The 22,819-nt window shown below is 34.8% G+C and overlaps 4 protein-coding genes across 4 annotated transcripts; all 4 read left to right on the top strand.

Moving 5' to 3' along the window:
• The first annotated feature begins 504 nt into the window (after positions 1-504).
• Positions 505-6,133, top strand: LOC146331706 (uncharacterized). Its single transcript, XM_084743134.1, has 10 exons — positions 505-538; positions 1,028-1,309; positions 1,641-1,937; positions 2,274-2,582; positions 3,067-3,117; positions 3,209-3,262; positions 4,415-4,468; positions 4,875-4,976; positions 5,883-5,926; positions 6,018-6,133. The coding sequence occupies exons 1-10, from the start codon at positions 505-507 to the stop codon at positions 6,108-6,110; spliced, it is 1,320 nt and encodes a 439-aa protein (XP_084599260.1). The 3' UTR covers positions 6,111-6,133.
• A 1,531-nt stretch (positions 6,134-7,664) lies between these two features.
• On the top strand, positions 7,665-9,397 carry LOC146331707 (uncharacterized). Its single transcript, XM_084743146.1, has 4 exons — positions 7,665-7,698; positions 8,333-8,359; positions 8,590-8,883; positions 9,105-9,397. Exons 1-4 carry the CDS (start codon positions 7,665-7,667, stop codon positions 9,395-9,397), a joined length of 648 nt encoding a protein of 215 aa, XP_084599272.1.
• A 1,742-nt stretch (positions 9,398-11,139) lies between these two features.
• On the top strand, positions 11,140-21,789 carry LOC146331708 (uncharacterized). Its single transcript, XM_084734667.1, has 7 exons — positions 11,140-11,462; positions 11,557-11,616; positions 12,568-12,654; positions 12,953-12,971; positions 13,565-13,596; positions 21,392-21,408; positions 21,546-21,789. Exons 1-7 carry the CDS (start codon positions 11,405-11,407, stop codon positions 21,615-21,617), a joined length of 345 nt encoding a protein of 114 aa, XP_084590793.1. The 5' UTR covers positions 11,140-11,404; the 3' UTR covers positions 21,618-21,789.
• LOC146331709 (uncharacterized) lies at positions 17,143-21,403 on the top strand. Its single transcript, XM_084742582.1, has 12 exons — positions 17,143-17,176; positions 17,395-17,421; positions 17,631-17,912; positions 18,144-18,440; positions 18,827-19,139; positions 19,599-19,675; positions 19,767-19,820; positions 20,025-20,099; positions 20,213-20,272; positions 20,586-20,672; positions 20,901-20,919; positions 21,232-21,403. Exons 1-12 carry the CDS (start codon positions 17,143-17,145, stop codon positions 21,278-21,280), a joined length of 1,374 nt encoding a protein of 457 aa, XP_084598708.1. The 3' UTR covers positions 21,281-21,403.
• Positions 21,790-22,819: the final 1,030 nt, after the last annotated feature.

The following is a 22,819-nucleotide window of genomic DNA, read 5'->3' on the forward strand; positions in this document are numbered from 1 at the left end:
AAGTAATCTTTGTTTCTCAAGTTATCCTCTCAAAATACAAGTATAAGGCTCATTGCAACATAATTAAGATACAGCTGAAGCCTACATATCACCTCTTATATTCATAATGTTACTTCAAAAGGACTGAAAATAATAACATGAAATACTTGTGATTGGGTTTTTGCTGTATGTGATGAACATATACCACTAGTCCCAACCTTTCAGAAAAATCAACAACAAGATGATGAGAAAGCAACAGAAATGAAGATGAATGTGACACCAGCATTTTTGTCAGCCAACACTGGTAGGTTTGCTCTAAATAAACTGTACCACACGTCCTGGGGCTTTATTAATAACGTCATGTCTATGTGTTTCTGTGGCCTGTCTGTCAGTGTGATTCACCTCTGATGCATGTGGTTTTCCTGAAACAAAGTTCTGCAAAATGACACTTCTACATGTCAAAGTCCATGTAGGCAGATACACAAGTGAAGTCTGTAAAGGGCACTCGCAGTGTTCAGCTTCAACATGGCCGGACGCCTGCTGTTACTCGTCCTCATGTGTAAGTTAAACCTGCTGTCAGTGTTTTTGATTGTAAATGTAGGCAGTTACACACAGATACAGATACATTTTATTCACATTTTATTTAATTTGTAAAGTCAGCCAATTATTTATCAGTATTGCAATGTTTCATTACACTTTTATTTCAGGTTAAAAGATATACAACATTAACTGGTGTTTACTGTTTATTATTATATCAAATGCTCAACAAATTTTCTTTTTTCAACAGATTTCTTTTCTGAGATGAAAGCAGGTTAGTCCCTGATTTCTGATATTACTTTTCATGGCCAGGTGCATTATTATCACAGTGTGGACAGTTTGGTATAGTTTGTAATAAATTAGAGAATTCTTACACATAGTTTGGCTGTACAGTACTTTTACTCTGTTTTCTATGCTGTACATTAAATTACAATTGGTCATTGAGATTTTTATTGGTTTAATGCAACTGTTAAGTAAATGATGTAACAAATGTTTACCTCTAAATTTTCAGCTCTACTTCCACCTAAACTGACAGTGAATGCATCGCTGATCACAGAAACAGACTCAGTCACACTGAACTGTCAGCCTCCATCATCTGTTTCTGTGTCCACGTGTTATTTCCACTTTGTAAGAGAAGGACCTGCCAAACCCTTCTCCTGTCTGAAGACACTGACAGGAACTGAGCTGCTGCAGATGTCACATCAGAGTTCACCTGCTGAGGTTAAAGTGACATGTGTTTACCTTCAGTATACTCAGTCTCCAGAGAGTGACACGTCCTCCATTATCATTCGAAGTAAGTGAACACTGCTGCTATGGACTAATATCAGGATATTTTGCTACAGTATAAACACAAACAACAAAGTTTCTCTTAACATTGGGGTGAAGTTCAAAAGCAGATTTGGAATAGGCATCAAATTTATTCATCCACATACATTAAATGCATGTTATCATCATAATTATTTTTAATTACATTAAATGCATGTTATCATCATAATTATTTTTAATTACATTAAATGCATGTTATCATCATAATTATTTTTAATTACATTAAATGCATGTTATCATCATAATTATTTTAAATAAATGCAATTTTCAGTTAATCCAGTATATGCTTAAATTTTCAGCATCTCGTCCACCTAAACTGACAGTGAATCCACCGGTGATTGACGAGACAGACTCAGTCACACTGAACTGTCAGACTCCATCATCTGTTTCTGTGTCTCAGTGCTTTTTCTTCACTTTAAGTGGAGGAACTATCAGCGACTCCTCGTGTCTGCAGACACTGACAGGAACTGAGCTGCTGAAGAATTCACATCAGAGTTCACCTGCTGAGGTTAAAGTGACGTGTTTTTATACTGTAAAGTTTGGAAACACAGATTCTCCATCTCCACACAGTGACACATCCTCCATCACCATACACAGTGAGTGACTGTTTCTACTGATATTAATATGAACTGATACAGTGTGAGCACAGGAAAAGTAACATGGTGCAGTTTTTCTGGTATGAATTTGTTTTTAGATGTTCCAAACCAAAACGGAGAGAGATTAATTATTTCTTGATATCAGAATATTTGTTATTCTGAGTAATGATAGATTTGATTCACATTATTGTATCTAACATTTTACAAAATCAGATAAGTCACATAATTATTATTTCAGTTGTTAAATATGTGTGTGGTGTTTTAAGAGTAAATATCAGCACTGTTTGAAATGACGGACCAGTCTTAATATTTGACTTTTTATTAATCTTTTTGTAGTTCAAAAACCAAAACTGACTCTTCAACATTTTCATCATGACCACGTTCTCTTCACTTGCTCTCTGCCTGGATCTGCTAATCATGATACGAGATGCAACCTGTACTTTGGAGAAAACAGTGATCCAGTTGTTAAAACAAATGTCAGGAGGGAAACAACAACCAATCAGTGGATCTGCCAGTTTTCTGTCACAACTGATGATTTGCTGAATCGTCTACGTTCAGTTCAACAACATGATGCCAGCTGTGATTACAGTTTGGGAAGTGAACCCAACTCTTTGTCTCCTCGTAGTGATCGATACAGCTTGACTGGTAAGTCAGAGACGATATGAATACACAAACTACAGTGCTACAACAAAAGTAAAAAAAAAAAAACTCTATGAAATCAAACAGATGCCAAAAAATGACTCACAAGGGTCCATAATAAAAACTTTTACTTTTTTGAAAATTAAATCAAAACTGTAGTCAACACATCAAAAACAAACATATATAAGAAAATATGTATATATGTTTTTGATGTACATATCTATGCAAGTGGCCACAATTGTAATAAAAAGAGTCTGTGACTGCACAAATACACTGACAAATTAATTTTTTTAAATCGTAGATATTGTGGAAAAATTAAGCAAGACACAGACGACAGCAACATTTGCAGGTAGGATGTTGGATGTTATATTGGATGGATATATGGATGGATGGACAAACATTTAAATATGAATCCAGAACATTATCACAGATCACTTACTATATCTGTTATTTTAAGATTTAAGATATTTTTATTTACTCTGTCTGACAGTGACCAGGCCTCATGCCTCCACTCCTGTAACTCCTGCAAAACAAACATCAGGTAACAGAGTTACTGATATATTATGTGTGACAAATAATATGTGTTTCTGAGTATTATGACTGTTTTAAAAGTTTCTTTTCTTCATTACCAGGTCGGCCTGCCACTACCCAAAGTCCTTCTGTAACACCACTGAAACCAGCATCAGGTAATTATTCAGTTTTTCAATATTTCACATTTGATATATACATTATTTAATATTCACATGTAAAACATCGAATATGTTTATATAAAGTGATTTGCTTAAATGTCAGTCAAAATACCTACAGAAGTGATGGCTGCTGACTGGCAGGGGTGGAAGTAACTAATTATAAATACTCAAATTACTGTAATTAAGTTTTTTTGGGGGGTACTTTTTATGAGTAGATTTTCAAGTCTGTACTTTTACTTGTACTTAAGTATTCATTTCACCATGTAATCTACTTAGTTACATTCACAATCATAGTTGAGAACTGAGAACAATATGAATTAATATCCAAACATTTCATCTGCATTTTTGTAGCCAAGTATTCTGATCATAAACCAGCCAATAAAAACAAAGACATACAACTGAAAAACAAAATAAAATGCTCTGCCAGCAAACATTTGGAGTAAGGAAGCTAATGATTAATAATTAAGCAATTAATTGCCATTAAGAATTTACTCAATAAGAAATGTATTCATTGATGTTTAATCAATAGTCACAGAAGTGACTGCACCTCATTTGATATTGTTTTGTCTGGTGGAGCCATTTGTTGAATAAGGAAACTTAAACTTTGACTTAAAATGAGAAATAAATGACAAAAAAATGTGTTATGTACCTTATCAGTTATTAATGATTAATCAGTTGTTAGCATTTTCAACTATTGGTTTAGGAAAACACACAAAAGTTACACCCCTAGTTTGGAGAGGTGACTGTGACATCAACGGTTTAAAGTAACTAATACTCTGAGTAGTTTTTGAGACAAATACTTTTACAAGTACTTTTACTTACGTATATTTCTAACACCAGTAGTTTTACTTGTGACTGGGTCATATTTTAGCAATGTAACAGTACTTGCTAAGTACTTGTGCTTGAGTACAGATTTTAAGTACTCTTCCCACCACTGTTGACTGGTTACTCTGTGTGTGATGGACATGCAGCTGCTTATTCATACATGAAATCAAACCTCTTGTTGTGCAGATGGTGGCCCACAATGTTCAAGTAAAATAAAGTTGTTAAGCAGCACTTGATAAACTTTTGCTGCATAGCAGTTGTGCCACTTGTCCAAATGGAAGACAAGATATAGCTCTAATGTTAATGTTTTTTTTTTCTTACAAGAAACAGATAAAAGTACGACCCCTGTGACTCCAAAATCTGGCAATGAAATAACAAGTACTGTAGACTAAAGATAATTTTCCATTATGTTGCAATAAAATACTAACATGCATTAATTTGGATGTTTCAAAAACATTTATGGCCACGGACTGACAAGGACCAAGTTTTGGTACACCTGAAACTAAAAACGGAACAACTCCACTGAAAACCACTTCAGGTGAGTAAAGTATGTGGCTCCTCACCACTTCAGTTCAGCAACTAAATTATGTTTGCAGCCTAATTTACTCAGTAGCTTTATATCAGTGACATAGCCATACTTCGCTTTACATTTTATGTTTGGTGTGCACTGATATTGGTAGTTGAAATACTGTAGCTATGCACAGTACATGTCTTCCTGCTTTTTTGTTAATGTTGTGAGAAGTGAAACTGACACTTGTTTATGGCTTCTGTTGTTTCAAAGCAGAAATGTGGATATGGAAGTTTGCAGCAGTTGCTGCCGGTTGTGGAGTGACTGTAGGCGTCATCTTACTGGTTTCAGCACTACTTTGTAAGAAAAGAAGAACTGGTGAGAACTTTTTCTAATAAAATCAGAATGTAGTTTTATTTGAGTATTCCCAGACACAACCACACAAATCATACAGGCGCTAAGAGACACTAGTGACGTAATTGGCCATGATGGCAGACAGCTACTGCAAGCTGAAGGGCTGAAGTATTTTATTTTTCTTCAGACAAACTTCACCTTGTGTATACAGACTGTGCGATATACTGTATTAGAATAATAAAGATCAAACTAGATTTGAACACCTACTGTTGGAGTGAAGGAACAAATATGTTTGTAAATGTGTAATAATCTTCATGAGCGGCCAATCTTCCTTTCTGCTTGCAACCACTTAACAGAACATGACCATGTGCTGATAGGACAATTGCACAGGTTTTAGATCCCCCTGCTGGCCGAATAGCCTCACTAATCTACACCTGAGGAAACTCAAGGCAGCTATATCACCATTCAAATGCAGAAATAGTAATTTACAAAGGTAAAGAAAAATATTAGAATGACATTTAAAACAAAATCAATGAGGATAGAATAAAATTAGATAGATGGAAATATAGATAGATAGACCAGAAGTACAGTTACAGGGCAGTAATAAGTTGTAAGCTGCCTGAAACGAAACAAAGAAAATAAAAGTGCAGTACACATTTCAATTTCTATTTCTAAATGGCTAAGGTTAGGGTGTATTTGAGTTTATCAGGAAGTTGGTCTCATCTGTTTGCAGCATAGCAGCTAAAAGCAGCGTCACTCTGGTTTGTGCTGACCTGAGGTGGTGAGCGACGTTAACCCTAACGCGCGCACACACACACACACACACACACACACACACACACACACACACACACACACACACACACACACACACACCCTGCCAAACTAAATGTGAAACATTCATCTGATTGTGTCTGTGTTTCTCAGCAGTAGGTTCTGAGGAAGTGAAAAATCAGGAGGGCCAAAATGAAAATGTAAGTTGGACAATATTAAATGATAATAACACTGACTAATAAATAATTGTAATATAAAGAGATGCTACAGATGGTTTCTTTCTTTTCCCAGTTTGAGACGTACCATTTGTACTCCACCATTCCTGAGGAGCCAGATGCACCGGCCCCGAAGCATATGGTGTACAGCACCGTGCAGACACACTGAAATGCAAAATGTTTTATTCTGAATAGAGAAAGAGAAAGCAGACAGCCTAAAGAAATTTTAAAATATGAAACCTTTTGTTTAAAATAGACTAGTATAATCAGACTAATGTTAGCAGAAATGTAGATATGGAAGTTTGTAGCAGTTGCTGCCGGTTGTGGGGTGACTGTAGGCGTCATCTTTTCTGGTTTCGGCATTACGTTGTAAGAAAAGAAGAACTGGTGAGAACTTTGTCTAATAAAATCAGAATCTAGTTTTATCTGAGACTAATGTTTGACAACTGTAATGTCTTTTCCCAAATCAACCAAACTAGATGAGCCAAACAAAGGTTTTCCAAGTTTTATATCCAGATCCAGTTTTTAAGTTAAGTACAATTTTTAGATCAAGACTGAAAATGTATTTAGATTTTCCTCATATATATATAACTGTAGCAAAGTTCACTTTATTCTTGTTTGTACCTTTTGTTTTGTTTTCTGATGTGCTTTCTGTTTAATGTTGATCATGTTTTTTAACTGGATATATATTTTTTCTGATGATGCACTTTTATGATTTATGCAGTTTAAATAAATTTACATGCATGTGCTGCTTACTGCTACTGTACATTAACTTTAATAATAATGTATGTATGTATAATTAACAATAATTCCATACTGTGAATTGATTTGTATTATTCCCATAAGTCTTATAAACTTATATGAATAAATGTTCCGTCTCTTAACTATCCTTTAGCTGCTTTTTCATCCAGATAAGTTGCTAAACAGAGAGTTAATTTAAAACCCTGTTAACCCTGAACATTTTTTAGTAATATCACTGAATTCCCTTCTATGTCTCAAAAAAAAAAAAAAAAAAAAAAAGTCTGAGTCACTGAGTCACAATAAAAGCTGTGTAACTGTTAATAGTCTAATGGGGAAACTAAAAGTGGAAATAAAATGTAAGGTTAGTGGGAAAATACAAGTCAGAATTGCATGGGGTTATTTAAAGATTACAGGTTGTGTGAGTTGGAGGAGACTCACATGAATGCGAAGTTGGTCTGAAGTGTCTGTGATGAAAAATAGCGATTGACAAAAACTGTGTGTGTAGATATTAGCTAATTCAAAATGATCTTTTTAAGTAAGAACCTGAACTAGTTACCATATTTGAATATTTAAACTTACCTTTAGTCAAATGAAACTGTTGGGCTTTAATGGAAGTTCAGAAATACGAAAGGTGAGACTATAAAATATTCGTGGTTATAGGTTTTTACTTTATGTTATGTGCATGTACCACTAATCTTGCTGTTGAACAAGAAACAAGTACAAGTAACAGTGAACAGACTTTGTGAATGTTTTAGCCAACACTGTGGTAGATTTTATCTATAGTACATATGGTACCACATATGATAAAGTTTTATAAATAGTGTCACGTGTTTCCGTGGCCTGTCCATCTGTGTGATTCTCTTCTGATACTTGTTGTGGTTTTCCTGTGTGATCTGCAAAATGACACTAATGTACGTCAAAGTCCATGTAGTCAGACACAAAAATGTAGCTTTGGAGAATAATAGTATTCATAGTCTTCATCATGGCTGGACACCTGCTGTTACTCGTCCTCATGTGTGAGTTATACCTCTTGTCAGTTACACATCAATACAGATACATTTTATTTGCATTTTGTTGAATATGTAATGTTTGCCAGATATGTATTTTATCAGTTTTCTTACATTTGTATGACAGGTTGAAGTACAAAATTAACATTAAGTGAACCTATGTGTGGTTTTCCTGCAAGCCTGTTTTGCAAAATGGAGTCTGAGTAGTCAGACAGACACGTATCTTCTTTGGAGGAACAGTCTCAGTATTCAGCTTCATCATGGCTGGACGCCTGTTGGTTTTCATCCTCATGTGTAAGTTTAACCTCTTATGGATTTTTTCATTATTAATGTAGGATATTGCAGACCAATGCAGGTTCACACTTACATGCAAACACAACATTTAAACCAATATGTTTCAACACCACACTCACACTTTGTCTTTTTTATGGTTGGTGATTTTATATTATATGTGTTGTTTCTCTGTGTTTTATATTTGTAAACTTACTTAAAAACAAATTTCCTCATTGAGACAAATAAAATATCTTTAACTTGACTCCTACCTCTGATTGACAGAATTTAACATCTTTCTGCATTGTGTCAAAGCTGGTAATGAGTTATTATCACATCTATTTACCTTGTTAACATATTGTATTTTCAACAGATTCCTTTCACAAAATTCAAGCACAAGGTCAGTCTGATGTGTTATCTTTCATGTTATCTTTCATGTACAGCTATGCCGTCACTGTGTTGAAAGTCTGTTATTAATTTGACTCTTTTTATTTGTTTGACTCTACAGTAATATTTTCTTTACTTCCTATACATTGAATTACAATTTCTCATTAGGAGTATTATCATATTGATATGCCTGTTAAGTACGTTTTATAACATATGTTTATATGTTTAACTCTAAATTTTCAGATCTTCTTCCACCTAAACTGACAGTGAGTCCAGCAGTGATCACAGCGACAGACTCAGTCGTGTTGAACTGTCAGACTCCATCATCTGTTTTTGTGTCTGAGTGTCATTTCCGCTTCACAAGTGGACCTGCCCAAACCTTCTCTTGTCTGAAGACACTGACAGCGACTGAGCTGCTGAAAATGTCACATCAGAGTTCACCTGCTGAGGTTGAAGTGTTTTGTTTTTACATTATAAAGAGTGGAGCGACATATTCTGCATCTCCACCGAGTGAGACGTTCTCCATCACCATAAAGAGTGAGTGAACACTGCTGCTATGGACTCATTTTCACAACATGTTACAATATGAGCACAAACCACAAAGTGACTCTCAGCATGGCAGTCAGGTCTTCAGAGGAAGTGCTTAAAAATTTTAATTTTGGGCATCATCTGCTGTTAAAAATGTATCATAAGAAATATTTTAAATTAATTTTTAATTAAATTCTGTTATTTAAACCTATATATGCTTAAATTTTCCGCTCTTCCTCCACCTAAACTGACAGTGAATCCAGCAGTGATCACAGAAACAGACTCAGTCACACTGAACTGTCAGCCTCCATCATCTGTTTCTGTGTATCAGTGTCATTTCTACATCGGAGAAAATGTCAAAATCTTCTCTTGTCAGAAGACACTGACTGGAACTGAGCTGCTGTTGATCTCAAGTCAAAGTTCACCAGCTGAGGTTAAAGTTGAATGTTTTTATACTGTAAAGATTGGACAGGCAACTTCTCCATCTCCACACAGTGAGACATCCATTTTTATTGCAGCGTAATTCACAGTCACCTAAGATAACTTGAAGAATTGTCATTATGAATCATTAAGTTGAATGTTAAATCATGATGACTGAGGTGTGACACAAAGACTTCTGTGAATGTGAATTTCCACACTGCTACAACTTACAGCATACTTGATAGCAGAATAGAGCTTTGTCTTTAATGACTTTTCATTAATCTCTTTGTAGGTCAGAAACCACAGATGAGTGTTCATCATGAAGATGATCCAGTTATTTTTATGTGCTCTCTGCCTGGATCTGCAAGTCATGACACAAAGTGTAACCTGTACTTTGGAGAAGACAGTCGTCCAGTTCAAACAACAACCATCAGGTGGAAAACAAAAAACAATCAGTGGATCTGCCAGTTTTATGTCACACTTGATGATTTGCTGAGTCGTCTACGTTCAGTTCAACAACATGATGCCAGCTGTGATTACAGTTCAGGAAGTGAACCCGACTCTTTGTCTCCTCGTAGTGATGGAAGAAGCTTGACTGGTAAGTCAGATGACATGAGTACACATGTGACACTGACACTTACTGTGAAATTAATTGATATATTCAAGTCACCACAGAATGTGTACATTCAAACACCACTAAGTATGTCTCCTCATTTGAGTCTGTCTTTAATTACACACACTGTTGTCAAAACAAAATTGGCTTTTAAAGCTATAACAACCAGAAAAAGCCTAAACTTTGTTTGGAGCTTACCTATAGTCTCCTCATAACATGACATCAGTTCCATCAATGTTTGACCCAAGTTGGCACCAATGATTGTGTCATTTGAAATTTTAGAATATGATGCTCTGACATCAGAATCAAGTTAATCGAGGACAGTGATGGACTTTGACCAAGTCATGGTCTGCCTGGTTTGACTAATTATATTGCAGAATAATTTGGTTGCACATATAATTTCTCAAAGGTGAAAAAACTTAAGTGATAAAGATATTTCACAGGATAAACTGACGCTGTAAAACTGCTGATAGCGTTACATGAAAAGCCCAGAGACCACTAAAGTCTGTGGGTTTCATCCTAGTAATCTAGCCAATGTTTTGTTTTTAAAAAATTCAGTTAAACCCAAGAATATCAACCTCATGGTGGTGCTAGACCAAAAGTCAGGGGATCACCAATGTCATTTGGATTCATCCTCTGGAGATCTTGACTGTCTGTACAATATTTAAGTTTAGACCAAAGTGGACCAACTGACCGACTGACTGACCAAGCTTGTGCTGAAGTGGTTGCACACACACGAGAAACAGCAGAAATGTTAATTTATTTGTACACATGAAACTGACAGAAATCAGAAGTCCCTTTCCTTTTACTATAGATATTGTGGGAAAATAATTGTGTGTGGCCCCAACACACAACAAGTTTTAGGTGACTGAATGAAAGGATGATTCAGCAGCTTCCATTGCCATTTAGCATTTTTACAGTTTTGTCAGTTTGATAATTACTTTTGATGCAGATTACACTTTATTCCAAGTACTGATTTTATTATAGTGTAACTCTCAATTACCTCTGATGACACAGACCTATCTTTATATTCTGTATTTAAATATGTAAATAATTTATTTATTGGCACACACAATAAATTGACATGTCTAAATCCATCTTTCTTTCTTTCTTCTTTCTTTTTTTAAATTGAAGACATTGTGGAAAAAGACTCAGACATGACACAGACTATGACACTTACTATGACCACAGGTAAGACGTTTTATATATCTTAATAGCAGTCAAGACCATCACATCTTTTCTATAAAAGGTTTTAATTATTTTGTGTGTATTCTTTCATTAGATTTGACAGTAAGCAGACTTGGCGCTGCCTTTGTAACTCCTGTCATTCCAGCATCAGCAAACAAAATAATAGCTGTATTACGTGTGTTAATCATAAATTATGTTTTGTTTTGTTTTTTATTGCTGCCTGATCAAGTGATTGCACAAATCTGTTGTCCCACACTCTTGTCTACTCATGAACAGACACGTCCCAAAATAATATCTTTTATTGTAGATATGGCAGAAGTCGAGTCACACACAACACAGACTAAGTTAACATCTACTATGATCTCAGGTAGGACATGATATACATTTAAAGAGAAATCCAGAACATTGTCACATCCCACTTATTTGTTATTTTTAAGGTTTTAAAATATTTTATTCATCAGGTCAGACAGTTAGCAGTCCTTGTGTTTCCACTCCTGTAACTCCTGCAAAACAAACATCAGGTAACAGAATTACTAATGTATTAAAGATGAAGTTAGTGATTCTGGTAAAAGACAGTTGATTGTTGAGTCTTATTCCCAGGTCATGAAATAGTGATATTTTTTAAATGAGACGCAACAATCAATTATTTTTCTGTCCTGTGATTGGCCAGAGTTTCCTTTTACAGGTGAGATTTATTAAAGCCTGAAAACAGAGTCAAGAGGAGGAGCAGAAGTCTAGTTTTCTCTCAGATCACTTGAATTACTAGTACGAGTATTCTGAGTATCACTGATAGTTTTATCTCTACTTCTGTAACATCAGTGAAACCAGCAGCAGGTGACATTATTATTCAAGCTCTCAGTGATGTTTAGAAGATGTTGAATATTTGTTATTTTTAATGTTAATGTTTTTATATCTTTCTTTGCTGGTATAACTCTTACAGCTGCAGGTAGTTTGACCTCTGCTGACACGACTCTTCTTATGTTTATAAATGCTTTTGACCAGTGAAACTAACAGTTTTGTCAGACTGCTGGTGCATGTAGAGATGTAAGATGCCACAGGAGTTAATAGCAGCAAGTACAGAAAACCAATTTCCAGTTGAAGTAATCCTGCACCTAAATGCGCAGCTATTGTATTTTGTTAACAAAAACCAAAATAAATATTAACTGACAAACTGACATTGTTTTATTTTTGAAATACTCACTGGAACAGCAGGATTTGCCTTACAAATAGTTAAAAACAGGTCATTAATTGAGTCTAGTTTTTCATATCAAATTATACAGTAAAAGAGGAATTACCATTAAACAAATGGTGCTAAAATTTTAAAGCACATTATTATTAGGACGATAGGTCCTCAATGAAACTGTTGTAACAATAAATGCATCTGTTCTGCATTAGTGTTGTGGTCGTGGAGATAAATTTGTGAATTTATTCAATCCTTTATGTTAAGTGTCAGTGTGCTTCTCTTATTGCAGAAACAATGATATCGATGATCGGAGCAGGTGTGACTGTGGGTGTCATCTTGATTGGACTGACACTTCTTTTTACTCAAAGCAGGACTGGTAAGAATTAAAAAAATATTACCCTAAAATTATTTAGAGTATAAGAATATTTCATGTACCTTCACACTTTACACAAGAGTAACAATAAAATATTGACCTCACATGTTTATTTGAGTGTTTAATTTGAAGCTGCAGTCATAGCAAATGTTTTCAGCTAAAGACAGCTGACATTATTTTCTGGGAACAAAACAGAAGAAAGAATAACTGCTACACTAAAAATCAGAGTTTTGTTATGGATTACTGAAGATTCTTGATATCAATAATCACTGATGGATTATTATTTGTTTGCATTTTCTAGAAAAATGTGTTTCCAAGAGGTAAGAAATCATACTTCTCAAATATTAATTATCTTGAGTGAGTACCAGTTGTGTATCTTCTTCTTCATAATTTTTCTGGTTTACATCCATAGTGTCAGAAATTCACTGGTACAGCTGCAGACTAGGTGCTTTGCTAAAGGGCACGTGGGCATTTGGCAATGAACCTTGAGGAACGTTTTGAAAAAAATCCAAGCAGTAGCAATTATTCCTCTGGACAAACTGACACTCCCAGAACAATGAAAACATGAATTAAATTCAAGCAAACAGGATTCAGAAATTACTGTAAACGGTCACCCAACTGCATTCTTGAAAAATCCACAAAATGATACAACAAATTTCAAAAAGAGGCATATGAAGGAGGATAAAGCAGAAAGGTGTAGGTGTTCACTTGAGTAATAGTGACTATAATAGTGACTCCATCTCATAATTTACCAGCAGAATATAAGATTCAAACCTTTCATTCACATCATTTAGCAAGATTAATACAGCATATTCATTTGGAGATGGGAACTGTGCTTTTGCTTTCCTCTATAATAACAGACTCTTTATAAAACATGTTTCTTTTTTTTTTTTTCTTCTTTTTTTTTGTTTAGACCAAAAGCGAACATCACTGGTAAATCAAAAGGTAAGTTGCTCATTTTAATATGCTACAATGATCATGCCAATGCAGCATCACGGTTTTATCAATGCTTTAATGTTTCATTCACAGTTTTTTATCACAGTGTATTAAGTTGCTCTTTGGTTTCTGTTTTAGCTGGCAGTGAATATATGGTAAGTGTTACAGAGAGTGGTGATATAACTCCTGCTGCCATTAAAAGAAGTAGGTTTTTCTTCATGCAGTGATTATTCTGTCTTAGATAAGTCTGCTCTCACTCTCCTCTATCACTTTATGAAATATTTTCCAGGGTGTTTATGATGAAACCTACAGCATCATCATCTATGAATGAAAACTGGTGAGCTGCTTTTTACTTCCTGAATGTAGTATCAGACTCTCAGACAGGTTGATTCACCACTTGGTGGTGCAAATTCTTGTAAAATGATAAATCTTGATAAATGCACAACATGGGCAAACAGGTACACTTCCCTGAGGGCAGTTAAGTGATTTATGTTTCTTTGTTTTCATAGAGTGACAACAGCAGCAGCTCAGAGACAGCAGCCACATCAGCCCTGACAGATACAGTGTGCAGCACTCCAAAGTCAATTTGAAATACAGTGTTTTCTCTTGCATTTTTTTACTTTCCATTTTACATTTGCCTTTTACATATATATAATTACATTATTTTTACTTTTTATGTACAGGTTAATTGATGATTGTACTATTTAGATCATTATCCTAAAAGAGCAGATATAAGAATGACGTAATGATTTGACTGAAATTCATTGAACTGACTGAAACATAATTTAGGTCAGATGATAACATGTAGAATGTGTTTCAGTGCTTTAAATAATAAAAACATTATATACAACTCCTAAAAAAGTCTCATTAATTTCAAAAGTTGAAGCTCAGGTTTATGTTTATTTTATGTAGCTCAAACAATAAACATATTTGTACCAAAGTGCTTTAAACAAGTTGAGTGATTCACAGATTTACCTCACGTGCATAATTTACAAAATGGTTAAATGTGTGGGACAAACGTGAAATAATTTCCACTGATAGCAGACCAAGGGTATCATTTCCAGGAAACTTACCCTAATCCTACCTATAACCACTGTTTGGCCAAATCCACACACACACTTGTTTACCTGGATCACTTTTGCAGACAATACACAGGCTTAAACTCATTTTATTGACTTACTGTAACCATATCAAATGATAACAAAACAGAAATTAACAAATTTAATCATCTTTCTTCACAGTTCAGCCTCCAATGTGGTTAATTCAATCTCAATGAAACACACACTAAAACTTTTAAAATGATGTTAAGTGTGTTGGTTTCTGTGATCTGTTAGTGTGATTCGGCAGTTGATTCCCAAGAAGCTAAAACTGTTCACCTGCTCCACCTCAGCTCCTCTAATGTAGGCAGGGCTGTGTGTCTTTGTGTCCTGTGTCTGAAAATCATCAACCAGCTCCTTGGTTTTGCTGACGTTGAGCAATATTTTTTTTTTGTGCACCACCCTGTTGGTGTCTTCTGTGGTCTCATCTTTGATGGTGGTGTCATAAGCAAACTTCACAACAGAGTTTTCTCAATGTTGGGGGTTGCAGTCAGGGGTGTATGGCGTGAACAGGAGGGGGCTGAGCATGCAGCCAGTTGCAGAGATGTACTCAGGCCCAGAGTGTTCAGTTTGTCAATCAACTTCATGGTGAGATCGCGTTGAATGCTCAGCTGAAATCAATAAACAGCGTTCTGATGGAAGTGTTGTTCTCCTCAAGGTAAGGTGAAGACTGAGTAGAGGACAGTAGAGACGATGTCCTTTGTGGATCTGTTGGTTCTGAATACAAACTGATGAGGGTCCAGGCTGGCTGAGATGCTGTTCTTTCTGTGCCGGAGAACCTGTTTCTCATAGCACTTCATCAGAGTGGTGTTGAGTGCCACATGGGCATTCAGACTATACACTGCTAATAGGTGTAAACTATTGTTGAACAAGTTTTGTCAGTCATTTGGTCAACATATCGTAATCCATCAGATCAAAACAACAAAGTACTTACAAAAGTGAGTACTGAGATGCAGGAACAAAGCAGCACCGGTACAAATAAGTCAGAAGTGGCAAGAAACACGAGGGGTCAAAAGACCGTTTGTGGTAAAACCAAAAGATAACACATCAAAAACATTGTGAAAAATGCCTCATAGCAGAGGAAAGCTGTGTACACAGTATGTTTACAGTTGAAGCAGTTGGTCTGTAAACAGACAGGTTGGGTAATAATTTTACTAATCATGTTCTTTTTTTCCATTTGAATAAGCTGCTTGTTTCAGGGGTTTATTTCACACCAGTATGACTGTCTGACTACTTGGCCTCTTGGAACTGTTCTCTTTAGTAATATCACTGGGTGTCCATATTTGAGGACAAGTACAACCAGGAAAGTAATATAATATAAAAAAGAAATAATAAGGGAAAAAAGTAAACTGAGTACATAAAAGCTGTGTAACAATACATGACTGGATTTCATCTTATAATCCGGTCTCTGTAGCTAACAGTAACATTCTGGAAAAGTAGCTGTAACAACAGTTTGCAGTCTGTACTACAGTAATCTAATGAAGAATTGGACCTGAGGACTGCCAAACAGAAAGCTAACCTATTGCTAATTTCAGCTAACATTACATCCAAGCACCTATGAGCTAGAGAAGACAAAAACACTAACCTTCATAATCAAACAGGTGCCCCTCAATGAAGAATTTGTATCCTTTGTTGAGTTTGGACCATGTAGTTAGCGAAAATTTGTCAATGAGTCACTGTACATCATTTAGCTGTATTTGTGGTGGAGGTTTGAAAGATCTGGAAAACTCCATTTCACCGCTGGCACAAGCATCCCGCTCTGCCAGCAGAAGCCAGGAAGTCAGCATGTAAGAAAAGCTATTTACAAAAATGTCAAAAAGCTCCCTGTCTGCATGCACCTTTGAGATGATCCCTATTCAGCTCCTCATGTTATCTCTTTTTTTTCAAGTCAAACACAGGATGTCCAGTATTACTGAACTTTTTGGGCATTTTAGGGATATATTGTCAGTGCACATCTGAATAATTCATTTGTATTTGTTTACAACTGTGTGCAGCTGTTAGCTGCTTGTTAGATGTATTTAACTATATTATCTTATTTATGTTCAACTGAAACCATTCAGCTTTAATATAATCATAAAGTCACTTCAAAGACACTAAAAACAAGACGGTGAAATATTTAAGCTTGGGTTTTTTCTTTATGTGATGTACATGTGCCACTAGTCCTGGCATTTTAGAAAAAGCAATGAGTAAAACGAACAATAAGAAAGAAAAGAAAGCAACAGAAATGAGCAGACTTTTTATGAACCAGTTAGCAAACACTGTGGTAGTTTGATTGAACTATATCACACATACTGGGGCTTTATAGATGTGTTTCTGTGGCCAGTCTCTCTGTGTGATTCTATTCTCATGCTTTTGAGGTTTTCCTGTTCCGTAAAATGCCACGTCTACATGTCAAAGTCCAGGTAGTCAGACTAAGAAGTGTACTCTGTAAAAGACATTTGCAGTATTCAGCTTCATAATGGCTGGACGCCTGCTGTTACTCGTCCTCATGTGTAAGTTTAACATCTTTTCTGTCATCATCTTTTTCTAGGCAGTTACACACCAATACAGGTACACATTTTGTTTGCATGTCTGATTAATATGTAACATCAACACATTACGTGTTGATATCAGTATATTTCATTACACTTTTACATCAGGTTGAGAGAAATACAACATTAACATGGAGAGTTTAATATTTACTATTGTATCTGTTTCTATTCTCCTATAGGTTCCTTTTCTGAGATGAAAACACAAGGTCAGTCCCTGATTTTAAAAAAGTTTTCATTGGCAGGTGTACAGTTATCACAGTTATCACAGTATATGTAGTTTTATAGTCTGTAGTTAATTTGGTAATTGTTACACAAAGCGTGCAGTACTTTTTTCTATTTCCTATACACTGTACATTAAATCACAATTGCTTGTTGGGAATTATTGTGATAACACTGTCTACGTCAAAATTTTCAGCTCTACTTCCACCTAAACTGACAGTGAATCCATCGCTGATCACAGAAACAGACTCAGTCACACTGAACTGTCAGCCTCCATCATCTGTTTCTGTGTCTCAGTGTTATTTCCACTTTGTAAGAGGAGGACCAGCCAAACCCTTCTCTTGTCTGAAGACACTGACAGGAACTGAGCTGCTGCAGAAGTCACATCAGAGTTCACCTGCTGAGGTTAAAGTGACATGCTTTTATATTCAGTATACTCAGTCTCCAGAGAGTGACACGTCCTCCATTATCATTCGAAGTAAGTGAACACTGCTGCTATGGACTAATATCAGGATATTTTGCTACAGTATAAACACAAACAACAAAGTTTCTCTTAACATTGGGGTGAAGTTCAAAAGCAGATTTGGAATAGGCATCATATTTACTCATTCACATACATTAAATGCATATTGCATTTAGAGTTATATCATCATAATTATTTTAAATAAATGCAATTTTCAGTTAATCCAGTATATGCTTAAATTTTCAGCATCTCGTCCACCTAAACTGACAGTGAATCCACCGGTGATCGACGAGACAGACTCAGTCACACTGAACTGTCAGACTCCATCATCTGTTTCTGTGTCTCAGTGCTTTTTCTTCACTTTAAGTGGAGGAACTATCAGCGACTCCTCTTGTCTGAAGACACTGACAGGAACTGAGCTGCTGAAGAATTCACATCAGAGTTCACCTGCTGAGGTTAAAGTGACGTGTTTTTATACTGTAAAGTTTGGAAACACAGATTCTCCGTCTCCACACAGTGACACATCCTCCATCACCATACACAGTGAGTGACTGTTTCTGCTGATATTAATATGAACTGATACAGTGTGAACACAGGAAAAGTAACATGGTGCAGTTTTTCTGGTATGAATTTGTTTTTAGGTTAATTAATATCAATTTCCAATAAAATGCCACGTGTTGTTGGAGATGATACAGATTATGATTTATGTTAGTTTGATTAATTATTTGTTGATATCAGAATATTTGTTATTCTGAGTAATGATAGATTTGATTCACATTATTGTATCTAACATTTTACAAAATCAGATAAGTCACAGAATTATTATTTCAGTTGTTAAATATGTGTGTGGTGTTTTAAGAGTAAATATCAGCACTGTTTGAAATGACGGACCAGTCTTAATATTTGACTTTTTATTAATCTTTTTGTAGTTCAAAAACCAAAATTGACTCTTCAACATTTTCATCATGACCAAGTTCTCTTCACTTGCTCTCTGCCTGGATCTGCTAATCATGAAACGAGATGCAACCTGTACTTTGGAGAAAACAGTGATCGAGTTGTAAAAACAAATGTCAGGAGGGAAACAACAACCAATCAGTGGATCTGCCAGTTTTCTGTCACAACTGATGATTTGCTGAGTCGTCTACGTTCAGTTCAACAACATGATGCCAGCTGTGATTACAGTTTGGGCAGTGAACCCAACTCTTTCTCTCCTCGTAGTGATCGATACAGCTTGACTGATAAGTCAGAGACGATATGAATACACAAACTACACTGCTACAACAAAAGTAAAAAAAAAATCTCATAAAAATTAAACAGATGCCAAAAAATGACTCACAAGGGTCCATAATAAAAACTTTTACATTTTTGAAAATTAAATCAAAACTCTAGCCAACACATCAAAAACAAACATATATAAGCAAATGTGTATACATGTATGTTTTTGATGTACATATCTATGCAAGTGGCCACAATTGTAATAAAAAGAGTCTGTGACTGCACAAATACACTGACAAATTAATTTTTTAAAATTGTAGATATTGTGGAAACAGAGTCAAGAAAGACACAGACGACAGCAACATTTGCAGATAGGATGCTGGATGTAATATTGGATGGATATATGGATGGATGGATAAACATTTAAATATGAATCCAGAACATTATCACAAATCACTTACTATATCTGTTATTTTAAGATTTAAGATATTTTTATTTACTCTGTCTGACAGTGACCAGGCCTCATGCCTCCACTCCTGTAACTACTGCAAAACAAACATCAGGTAACAGAGTTACTGATATATTACGTGTGACAAATAATATGTGTTTCTGAGTATTATGACTGTTTTAAAAGTTTATTTTCTTCATTGCCAGGTTGGCCTGCCACTACCCAAAGTCCTTCTGTAACACCACTGAAACCAGCATCAGGTAATTATTCAGTTTTTCAATATTTCACAGGTGAGATTTATTAAAGCCTGAAAACAGAGTCAAGAGGAGGAGCAGAAGTCTAGTTTTCTCTCAGATCACTTGAATTACATGATGCTTAAAGACTATTATGGAATTTTTGCCCAGTGACACCAAAAATATCTGAGTATTATGACTATTTTTAAAGTCACTTTTCTTCATTAGCAGGTTTGTCTGTTGGTACATCAAGAATCACTGATAGTTTTATCTCTACTTCTGTAACATCAGTGAAACCAGCAGCAGGTGACATTATTATTCAAGCTTTCAGTGACTTTTAGAAAACGTTGAATATTTGTTTTTTTTTTATGTTAATGTTTTTATATCTTTCTTTGCTGGTATAACTCTTACAACTGCAGGTAGTTTGACCTCTGCTGACACAACTCTTCTGAATCCAGCATGTGGTGATGGAAAAACAGGTAAACCTCATTTTTAATTAATGCATTAAAAATTAGTTCAAAGCAGGTCATTAACCGAGTCTAGTTTTTCATATTAAACTGTACAGTACAGGAGGAATTAATCAACACTTTACAATAAATAAAGATACCATTAAATAAATGGTGATAAAATTTTAAATGTGATAATTAATTTTACAACAAACAAGTAGTCAATAAAAGACATTACATGAATGCATGTGATCTGCAGCAGTGTGGTGGTCGTGGAGATGCATTTCTTCAGTCCTTTATGTTAACACTGTCGGTAAACACTTGTTAATGTCTTCTCTTAATGCAGACAAGATGATATTGATGATTGGAGCAGGTATGACTGTGGGCGCCGTCTTGCTTGGATCAGCACTTCTCTTTTCTCAAAGCTGGACTGGTGAGAATTAAAAATATTAACCTCAGCTAAGTTTATTTGAGTCTTTATTCTGAAACCAGCTGCAGCTAAGAAATATGTACATCAATGAAAGGAAGTTGACCTTAGTTTCTGGTAGCAAAACCCAAAGGAATGAGTGGTACATTCAGTATCTGTGGTTTATTATGGATTTTTTGAAGCTTCCCGATATCAATAATCACAGTTTGATTATATTTTTTTTGTATTTTACAGAAAAATGTGTTTCTAAGAGGTAAGAAATCTTATTTCTCAAATATTATCAGTTAACTTGAATGAATAACAGTTATACAGTTTATCTCCTTTTCCAAACAGCAGTGATAATTCTGCAGAGAAAACTAACACCTCCAACACACTGAAAACATTAATTAAATATTCAAAGAAAGAGAATTCAGAGATTGGTGTAAACATTCATCACACCAGATCCTTGTAAACTGATAAAACTTAAAAAAAAAAAAAAAATAATTAATTTGTAGATGTGACTTGTGCTTTTGCTTTTATTTTCACTGAAGACACACTATTTCCAAAACCTGTTTTTTCCATTTAGACCAAAAGCAAACATCACTGGTAAATCAAAAGGTAAGTTGCTCATTTGAATAAACTACAATGGTCATAACAAGGCAATATGACAGTTTTATGAATGCTTTAATGTTTCATTTACAGTTTTTGTCACAGTGTTTTAAGTTGCTCTTTGGTTTCTGTTTTAGCTGGCAGTGAATCTATGGTAAGTATCAACAGAGAAAGATTGGTAATCTCAAAACTCTTGTGTCTACTAAAAGGTTTTTTCTTCATGCAGTGATTATTTTGTCTTATTTAAGTCTGCTCTCACTCTCCTCTATTACTTTATTAAATATTTTTCAGGGTGTTTATGATGAAACCTACAGCACCGTCATCTATGAGTGCAACTCTGGTGAGCTGCTTTTCACTTCCTGAATGTAGTTTCAGGTTCTCAGACAGGTTGATTCACCACTTGGTGGTGCAAGTTCTGCTAAAACACTTACAAGTGGCTGGAATTTGAACAGTCATAACATGTTATTAAAAATACAAACATGTAAATGTGTGTATTCTCTGAAAAAGTTTTTATTGCGTGTGAGAGAAATTAAAGATGCAACTTTAATATCCTGAAATAATAATAATAATAATAATAATAATAATAATAATAATAATAACAATAATAATAATAATAATGATAATAATAATAATAATAATAATAATAATAATAATAATAATAATAATAATAATAATAATATTATTATCATCATTATTATTGTTATTGTTATTATTATTATTATTATTATTATTATTATTATTATTATTATTATTTCTTGTTAATCATGTACACGAGTCACTGATGGCTGTGTTTCTCTGTTTTCATAGAGTGAGAACAGCAGCAGCCACATCAGCCCTGACAGATACAGTGTGCAGCACTCCAAAGTCAATTTGAAATATTTTTTGTTCTTGCATTTTTTAAACTTTGCATTTTACATTTACTTTTTACTTCTATATTCACTTTTCAGTTTTTGCTTTTTTTATGTAAAAGGTTAATTGATGATTGTACTATTTAGATCATTATCCTGAAGAGCAGAATGACGTAATGATTTGACTGAAATTCATTGAACTGACTGAAACATAATTTAGGTCAGATGATAACATGTACAAAGTGTTGCAGTGCTTTAAATAATAAAAATATTATATACAACTCCTTAAAAAGTCTCATTAATTTCAAAAGTTGAAGTTTGGGTTTATGTTTATTTTATGTAGCTCAAACAATAAACATATTTGTACCAAAGTGAGGAAGGTGAGTCCCCCTGATGTGACTGTGTTAACAGAACAACATGAAAATTACAACAGAAATTATGAACAAATTAAATCACCTTTCTTCATAATTCAGCCTCCGATGTGGTTGATTTGATCTGTAGATATTGTGTTATTGGGACCCCCCCCCCCCCCCCCCCACCCCCAAAAAAAAAAAAACCCCAAAAAAACAACAACAACAACAAAAAAGCGCCCCTTAATGGCTCATGGGGCTTTAGTGCATATTTTAATTTAAAAACTGACTCCAGATGAAAATATCATTTGTTAAAAATGGTTCTAAAAGAAAAGTTCTGACAAAAATCTCAGAGGATCCCTTGGCA

The sequence above is a fragment of the Lutjanus erythropterus genome, chromosome 2 (assembly GCF_056507025.1).
Source record: "Lutjanus erythropterus isolate fLutEry1 chromosome 2, fLutEry1.hap2, whole genome shotgun sequence".
Lineage (NCBI taxonomy): Eukaryota > Metazoa > Chordata > Actinopteri > Lutjaniformes > Lutjanidae > Lutjanus > Lutjanus erythropterus.